This window comes from Rutidosis leptorrhynchoides, chromosome 9, assembly GCF_046630445.1.
Source record: "Rutidosis leptorrhynchoides isolate AG116_Rl617_1_P2 chromosome 9, CSIRO_AGI_Rlap_v1, whole genome shotgun sequence".
NCBI lineage: Eukaryota > Viridiplantae > Streptophyta > Magnoliopsida > Asterales > Asteraceae > Rutidosis > Rutidosis leptorrhynchoides.
The window spans coordinates 157,362,792-157,372,361 of record NC_092341.1 but is presented as its reverse complement, the minus strand read 5'-3'; the positions used below and the strand labels follow the sequence as shown (position 1 = coordinate 157,372,361).

General features: G+C 34.4%; 1 protein-coding gene across 1 annotated transcript; it reads left to right on the top strand.

Moving 5' to 3' along the window:
- Nucleotides 1-402: 402 nt before the first annotated feature.
- Nucleotides 403-1,737, top strand: LOC139867100 (allene oxide cyclase, chloroplastic-like). The gene is made up of 3 exons (XM_071855433.1): nucleotides 403-670; nucleotides 760-881; nucleotides 970-1,737. The coding sequence occupies exons 1-3, from the start codon at nucleotides 457-459 to the stop codon at nucleotides 1,372-1,374; spliced, it is 741 nt and encodes a 246-aa protein (XP_071711534.1). The 5' UTR covers nucleotides 403-456; the 3' UTR covers nucleotides 1,375-1,737.
- The last annotated feature ends 7,833 nt before the right edge of the window (nucleotides 1,738-9,570 follow it).

Genomic DNA, 9,570 nt, shown 5'->3' with positions numbered 1-9,570 from the left:
CAAGTGGAAATAAAAAATGGAAAATGGCTTCTGGACGACATGGTGTCATTCAGAAAAGTTCCAATCACACTTTTCAGAAAAAGCTAATTAAAAATTATCTTTTTTTATCGTTTACGAGTTTTTTTGGGAATGTCCAGGAAAAAAACGTCTTCGGGATAGCCACTATTTCTCCCAAGGTTGCCGGTCGGGATAAAGTGTAGTCAAAGATAACGTGGTCAATTCAAAATACCACATGTTTATATAATGGGAATGTTATGTTATTATTCCATCAAGAAAGCCAGAGTACCATGAGAACTTGACTTTTCAACACACCACTCACCACCGTCCACTCACTCTTCAACTTTAATTTACACCTATATATTTACATCTGTATATACACACAACTATTTTCATTGCAAGAATCAAAACTACCAACTTTATTAAAATCATCTCAAAAAATACAATTTATTTGCTTCAATGGCTGCTAGCTCATGTTCTTTGCAATCAATGCCTTCATCTTTAAGGCTATTACAAAAGATGGCCCCCATTGTGGCCCGAGGTCCAAACCAACTGTCATTCAAGAACTCGATTAACCCAGTTTTCTCTCAAAAACTCGCCACTAAAGTAAACACTTCCGGCAATCCGAGAGCATTGACTATTAAAAGTCAAACATCAGAATCTCCAAGACCCAGTGAGTAAAGTCTCGTTTTTTTCTCAAGATTCTATGATAAAATATATGGGGTTTTGATTTTTTTTATTGGGTTTGTTTTTATTTTGCAGCTAAAGTTCATGAACTGTGTGTGTACGAGATCAATGAAAGAGATCGTGGTAGTCCGGCGTACCTCCGGTTAGGTCAAAAACCTGTGAATTCACTTGGTGATCTTGTTCCATTTACCAATAAGGTAATTTCATTTTTAATCTTTATAAAGAGGTCGCATTTCTTTAATTGTTCTTATAATTAGTTTGATTATGATTATGATGAATTTATAGGTGTACAGCGCGGATCTTAAAACAAGATTAGGTATCACTGCCGGAATATGTATTCTGATAAAGAACATGCCGGAAGTAAAAGGTGACCGGTATGAGGCGGTTTACAGTTTCCATTTGGGAGATTACGGCCAAATATCAGTTCAAGGTGCTTACATCACCACTGAGGATACTTACCTTGCAATTACTGGTGGTACCGGAATCTTCGCCGGAGCATATGGTCAAGTCATACTTCAGCAGTTAGTGTTTCCTTTCAAGTTGTTTTATACATTTTACTTGCAAGGTTTGTCTGCTGATCTGCCGTCAGAGTTGTTGGTGACGGCGGTAACTCCTTCACCAGCGGTGGAAGCGTCGCCTGCGGCGAAGGCAGCTGAGCCTGGGGCTACTGGTCCTAACTACAGTGATTAAAATGATGATGATGGTGATATATGGTAATAATAATGGAGGAACTTTAATTGTTTTTTTGCATAGGAACTTTTTTGGTGAGATGTAGATGATTGTATGTGAGGTTGTACTTTTTGGGTTATGGTTTGTACTTTTGAGGTGTACGGTGTATTATTATCGTAATGAAATAAGATGAGGAATGTAAGGCCATGATCGAACGAAATTTGGTTTTAGGTTATCTTAAATAAATAATGAAAATACTTATTAGCTAGATTGTTAACTTCGTGTGTTTTAGACATTCTAAGATTAGCAAGATGACTATACAGACACTCGGATGTTTGATGTTGTACCTTGAAAGTTTTAAGGATAGTTATCTTATATTGAAAATTTAAGTAATTGTTTCGCGTAACGTTAGCATTTTTATTTGAAGGTTCTCATTTGATAGATTACCGACTCACCTGAATATCTGTAGAGATCGAGACCATGCGATGTGTTTCATGTAACTTTTGGGTTAAATTTGCGATCATGCCATGTTAGGGTGTGTCATCGCGAAAGATTTATGGTGAAAGGTCTGCTCCTCCTGGATTGGTATGTCTATACTACCTTCATTTTCAGCTTGGTTCGAATGTTTGGACTGGTTTGACAATTGGTAGGAAAAAAATTTGAAAAGAAGAACAAGATATATGCCATTATCACTGCAACGTTATGGCATATATGGTGAAACCGTAATAGTATCATTTTTCATTCTCATGCGACGAAGAAAAGTGTTTTATTTGATTTCAATCTACCATTTCGTTTAGTTGGATTAGAAGTAGAGGTAGGTGTAATTAAAATTTGAACGATTGGCTTGTTAATCCGTTGTAATTCTTCCTTAACTACTCGCTAGGGTGTTTGTTTATTTATATATACGTTCAAAATTTTCTTTCAGTAATTGTGATTTATAAAACTAAAATTGATTAAATAGATTAAACTACGAAATGATCTCTTTTGAATATATGGAATTTGAGTTGCAAAGTGTATGTTAACAGTATAAACTCTTGTCGTACTTGAAATTTTACAGATATCAAGTCTTATGAGCATCAAACCTTATGACTTACTCACTTGATGTAGAGTGAAATCTAATTAGAACTTATATATCACAGTTTCTACAAGTCGAGTCTAAAAACTTCTGACAATTCAGTTTTATTCTCTAATGGTGATTGTATATCGGGGTTGGAGATGGTGTTGGGTTTTATGTGGTTTTCAATATGAGGAAGTCATAGTCCAAATGTCTAAAGCCCAACAAAAATAGGTCCAAGTTGTTGTTTGACTTAGTCAACATCTGTGGGCATCTTTTATCTCATGTTTCCAGCTAATTTCTAGCTACTTTCTCATTTAAGAGTGCAAAGTGAGATCAAGAAAAAGAGTGAAACCCCATTTCCTTCTACAGTAACAGCAGGCCAGTAAATCGACGATCCCCGGAGATTCGACCGTTGAATCTTCTTCATTTTTGGGCTGTGTCTTCTTGACATCAGTGCCAACATTTTCAACCGTTGAATTTGTCTAAAGAGGTCTGTAGGTCTTGATTTTGCTGCTGGAACATAGGGCAGTTTATTGGTAGTGTTGTTCATCTTTTGTCTTTAATTTCTTCATATACTTGTTGATTATTGTTGTTCAAGAGTATGATGATGTTGTATACCTCTAGTTGATCTAGAGAAGGATTATTGTATTGCTCTCTTGTTGATGATAGTGGAATTTAAGTGGCTTACGAGTCCCGTGGTTTTTACTCTCGATTTTGAGAGGTTTTCCACGTAAAAAGTCTCGTGTGTATTGTGTGTGCTTATTTATTTCGTATTTGCTGATTTGGGATAGAATTGGGGCTAATTTGTGGTGATTGTGGTATACCTTATTTATTAGTTTCCTCACGGGTTCATACGGGTCGGGAAATGTTTGTCAAATGGATGTTAGTTTCCATTGTGTAGATTGGCCATTGTGACTTATTTTTCCATCAAATTGGTATCTAGAGCTTAAGGTTTTTTGATTGACTTGTGTGAAAGATGGAAGCTAATAAAAGTAAGATGATTAGTTTAAATGGTTCAAATTATCATGTTTGAAAAGGTAAGATGGAGGATCTTCTTTATGTGAAAGATTATTATTTGCCTGTTTTTAATGAGGATAAACCCGAGAAAAAATCTGATGCTCAATAGAAAATTTTGCATAGACAAGTATGTGGGTATATTCGGCAGTGGGTTGATGATAATGTTGTGAATCATATTACTGGGGAGACTGATGCTGAAGCCTTATGGAAAAAGCTTGAGCAGTTATATGAACGAAAGACTGGGAATAACAAGTTGTTCTTAATTAAGCAGATGATGGCTTTGAAGTATCATGATGGGACTCCTATTACAAATCACCTAAATGCATATTAGGGTATTATAAATCAGCTTGCAGATATGGGTATCAAGTTTGAGGATGAGATTCAGGGTGTCTGGTTACTTGATACATTACCGGACTCTTGGGAGACTTTTAGGACATCTTTGTCCAACTCTGCACTGAATGGTACTATCACCATGAAATTGGCTAAGGGTAGTATTTTGAATGAAGAGATGAGAAGAAAGTCACAAGGTTCTTCTTCATAGTCAGATATCTTGGTCACAGAAATGCGGGGAGAAGTCATAGTAGAGGTCAAGGTAAAAGAGGCAAGAACCGTAGTAGCTCAAGAAAAGGAAAGTTTTTTAATATTGAGTGCTATCATTGTCATGAAAATGGGCACACAAAATGGTATTGTCCACAGTTGAAGAATGAGAAGAAAAAGGCATATGACAAGAATAAACAAAAGAAAAGTGATGGTGGTGATGATGATAAGATTGAAGTTAACACTATTACGGATGAATTCTTTGTTTGTATTGATTATGATATGATTAATCTTACTCATGATGACACGAGTTGGATTGTTGATAGTGGTGCTACATGTCATGTTGCAACATGTAGAGACCACTACTCATCTTACACTTCGGGTGACTATGGATTTGCTAAGATGGGTAATGCCGGGTTATCAAAGATCGTTGGTATTGGAGATGTTTGTTTGAAATTTGACACGGAAATGGAGTTAGTTTTGAATAATGTAAAACATGTTCCGGATATGAGACTTAATGTTATTTCAACAGGCATTCTTGATGATGATGGTTATTATAACGATTTTGGTAATAGTATTTGGAAACTAACTCTTGGTTCTATGATAGTTGGAAGAGGCAAGAAAGACTCAAGATTATACTTCACGCGTTCGAAGATCATCCAGAACATTGTCAATGCAGTGGACAATGTTGACTCTACCGAGCTATGGCATAAAAGACTTGGCCACATGAGTGAAAAGGGGATATCTATCTTGTTCAAGAAGAATGTGTTGTCGGGTGTTAGTGGTATTGATTTGAGTAAGTGTTCTCACTGTTTGGCATGGAAACAGACCAGAGTTGTGTTTAAGAGTCATTCTCCTTTTCAAATGGAGAACGTACTTGATCTAGTTCATTCGGATGTTTATGGGCCTATGAAGACTAGAACACTTGGTGGATGTTCCTACTTTGTTACATTCATTGATGATCATTCCAGGAAGGTGTGGGTTTACACCTTAAAGTCAAAAGATCAAGTATTTGAGAAGTTTAAGAAATTTCATGCACTAGTTGAAAGGCAAACGGGGAAGAAACTCAAGTATATTCGGACTGATAATGGCGGTGAATACATTGGCAGATTTGATGCTTATTGTAAGGAGAATGGTATTCGGCATCAAAAGACTCCACCAAAGACACCTCAGTTGAATGGCTTAGCAGAGAGGATGAACAGAACTTTGGTTGAGAGAGTTAGATGTTTGCTTTCACATGCAAGGTTATCTGATTCCTTTTGGGGTGAGGCTTTAAATACGGCAGTTCATATTATTAATCTCCCTTGTGTACCTTTGCGTTTTGATGTTCCTAACAGGGTTTGGAGCGGCAAAGATGTTTCTTACTATCATTTACGAGTCTTTGAATGTAAAGCATTTGTTCATGTTCCCAAAGATGAAAGGTCAAAACTTGATGTGAAGACTAAACTATGTGTATTTCTCGGCTATGGTGAAGATGATTTTGGGTACAGGTTATATGATCCAGTTCAAAAGAAACTTGTACGAAGCCGAGATGTTGTTTTTTCAGAAGATCAAATGTTGAAAGATGTTGAGAAGACAGAGTCAGTTCCTCAACACAATGCCGATCTTATTGATTTGGATCTAGTTCCTCCACAACATGTTGATTCAAATGTTGGAGATGATGTTCATAATGATGAACATGGTACTGATGTTGGTGATGCTCTGGAGCAGACAGAGATTCTAAAATATCCCGTTCATATCGATTATAAACGTTTCATATTAATTGATTTCCTTGCGAGGTATTGACCTGTATATGAGACGTTTTTCAAAGACTGCATTCGTTTTTAAAACAAACCATAACCTTTATTTTATTGTTAAAGGTTTTAAAATCATAACGTAGATTATCCGCTAATGATAATCTAAAAGATAACATTTTTCACATGAACATTACATAATAGTTTACAATAATATTACACATCGATTTAAATCTCCGAATGCAATTTTTAAACAATATATTATAAGCATGCTGACTCCAATTCTTGTCCTTAATTAGAATGCAACAGCGGAAGCTCTTAATAATCACCTGAGAATAAACATGTTTAAAAACGTCAACAAAAATGTTGGTGAGTTATAGGTTTAACCTATATATATCAAATTGTAATAATAGACCACAAGATTTCATTTTTCATAAACATCCATCTCATATCAGGTATTTCGCATAAACTGCATAGAGATAAAAATCATTCATATGGTGAACACCTGGTAACCGACATTAACAGAACGCGTCTATAATATCCCCATCATTCCGGGACTCTCATCGGACATGATAAAATCGAAGTACTAAAGCATCTGTAACTCGGATGGGGTTTGTTAGGCCCAATAGATCTATCTTTAGGATTCGCATCAATTAAGGTTTCTGTTCCCTAATTCTTAGATTACCAGACTAAAAAGGGTGATATTCGGTAATAATAATTCAACCATAGAATGTAGTTTCGCATACTTGTGTCTATTTTGTAAAACATTTATAAAACTGCATGTATTCTCATCCCAAAATATTAGATTTTAAAAGTGGGACTATAACTCACTTTCACAGATTCTTAATTCGTCGAGAATTAGACTTGGCCACTGATCGATTCACGAACCTATAACAAATATATACATATATATCAAAGTATGATAGAAATATATTCACAATATGTTTTATTACGTTGTAACGATTTAAGTTTGTTAAGTTAGCAGTCCAACGTTAGTAATCTACAACTAGTTGTCCACAGTTAGATGTACAGAATTAAATCAATATATATTATCTCGAATCAATCCACGACCCAGTGTATACAAGTCTCAGGCTAGATCACAACTCAAAGTATATATATTATTTTGGAATCAACCTCAACCCTGTATAGCTAACTCGAACATTACTGCATATAGAGTGTCTATGGTTGTTCCCAAATAATATATATAGATGGGTCGATATGATATGTCAAAACATTGTATACATGTCTATGGTATCCCAAGATTACATAATATATGTTAGAATACATGTATAATACAATACAAGTTAGTTAAGTTATGATTTGTATAGATTTGTTACAAATTTCACGTAGCTACAACAAGTAAAAATATCCAATTTTGTTTTACCCATAACTTCTTCGTCTTAAATCCGTTTTGAGTGATTCAAGTTGCTATGGTTTCATATTGAACTGAAATTTATGAATCTAAACATAAAAAGTATAAGTTTATAGTCAGAAATATAAGTTACAAGTTGTTTTTGTAAGAGGTAGTCATTTCAGTCGAAAGAACGACGTCTTGATGACCATTTTGAAAAACATACTTCCACTTTGAGTTTAACCATGATTTTTGGATATAGTTTCATGTTCATAAGAAAAATCATTTTTCCAGAAGAACAACTTTTAAATCAAAATTTATCATAGTTTTTAACTATCTAACCCAAAACAGCCCCCGGTTTCACTACGACGGCGTATGTCCGGTTTTACAGTGTTATTCGTGTTTCCAAGTTTTCAATCATTAAGTTAGAATATAATATAGATATAGAACATGTGTTTAGCTGATTTTAAAAGTCAAGTTAGAAGGATTAACTTTGTTTTCGAACAAGTTTAGAATTAACTAAACTATGTTCTAGTTATTACAAGTTTAAATCTTCGAATAAGATAGTTATATATATATATATATATATATATATATATATATATATATATATATATATATATATGAATCGAATGATGTTAAGAACATCATTACTACCTCAAGTTTAGTAGGTAAACCTACTGGAAGTGACAAGAAATGATTTAGCTTCAAAGGATCTTGGATGGCTTGAAAGTTCTTGAAGTAGAATCATGACACGAAAACAAATTCAAGTAAGATGCCTAACCGAATTAAGATTGTTATAGTTATAGAAATTGAATCAAAGTTTGAATATGAGTATTACCTTGAATTAGAATGATAACCTATTGTAAATAACAGAGGTTTCTTGATCTTAAATGATTACTTGGAATGGATTAGAAAGCTTGGAAGTAGACTTGCAAACTTAAAAGTGTTCTTGAAGTTTACTTGAGTAGTTGTTTTGAAAGTTGATCTAGGTTAGGATTTATGAACTAGATTGAGTTAGATTTTGTTGAAGATGATGAAGAACACTTAGAACACCAAGAGAGAACTTGAGAGAGATAAGTTTGATGCATGAAAGTTGAAAAATGAAAGTGTTATGGTTGGTGAAGAAAAACGTGATCCTACCCTTGAATATAAGGTTCCATTAGTTTGTATTTTTGTTAGATATTTCATGCTAGTTGCCAAATGATGGTTTCTACATGTTTAGGTGACTCATTAAGGCTGCTAAGAGTTGATCATTGAAGTGTATATACCAATAGTATATACATTTAGAAGTTGTGTATTGTACGAGTACGAATACGGATTGAATACGAGTAAATAGTGTTGCTGTAGTAAATAGTGTTACCGTAGCAAATAGTTTTTTTACTGTAGCAAAGCGAAAATTTACTGTAGCAATTAGTGTTTTACTGTAGCAAATAGTGTTTACTGTAGCAAATAGTGTTTTACTGTACATCTTTGATTTAATTGTATTTCTTCTTATATATATATATATATATATATATATATATATATATATATATATATATATATATATATATATAAAATAAAAACTTACATCATAAAAAAAAACGATTATATAATTATCACAAGTTATGACGTTCATGAATCATCAGGCAAACGGGGTGGTCAATTGTCTACATAAACTCATTTCAATTAATCAAGTCCTAACAAGTTTGATTGCTTAACATGTTGGAAACATTTATTCATGTAAATATTAATCTCATATAATATATAATCATGGAAAAGTTCGGGTCACTACAGTACCTACCCGTTAAATAAATTTCGTCCCAAAATTTTAAACAGTTGGAGGTGTTGACACATCTTCTGGAAATAAGTGTGGGTATTTCTTCTTCATCTGATCTTCACGCTCCTAGGTGAACTCGGGTCCTCTACGAGCATTCCATCGAACCTTAACGATTGGTATTTTGTTTTGCTTAAGTTCTTTAACCTCACGATCCATTATTTCCACTGGTTCTTCAATGAATTGAAGTTTTTCATTGATTTGAATTTCGTCTAAAGGAATAGTGAGATCTTCTTTGGCTAAGCATTTCTTTAGATTCGATACGTGAAAAGTATCATGTACGCTGGCGAGTTGTTGAGGTAATTCAAGTCGGTAAGCTACTGGTCCGACACGATCTATAATTTTGAATGGTCCAATGTACCTTGGATTCAGTTTCCCCCGTTTACCAAATCGAACAACACATTTCCAAGGTGATACCTTAAGCATGACCATATCACTAATTTCAAATTCTATATCTTTTCTTTTACTGTCCGCGTAGCTCTTTTGTCGACTTTGGTTGGTTTTCAACCGTTATTGAATTTGAATGATTTTCTCGGTAGTTTATTGGATAATTTCTGGACCCGTAATTTGTCTATCCCCCACTTCACTCCAACAAATCGGAGACCTGCACTTTCTGCCATAAAGTGCCTCAAACGGTGCCATCTCAATACTCGAGTGGAAACTGTTGTTGTAGTAAATTCTGCTAACGGTAGATGTCGATCCC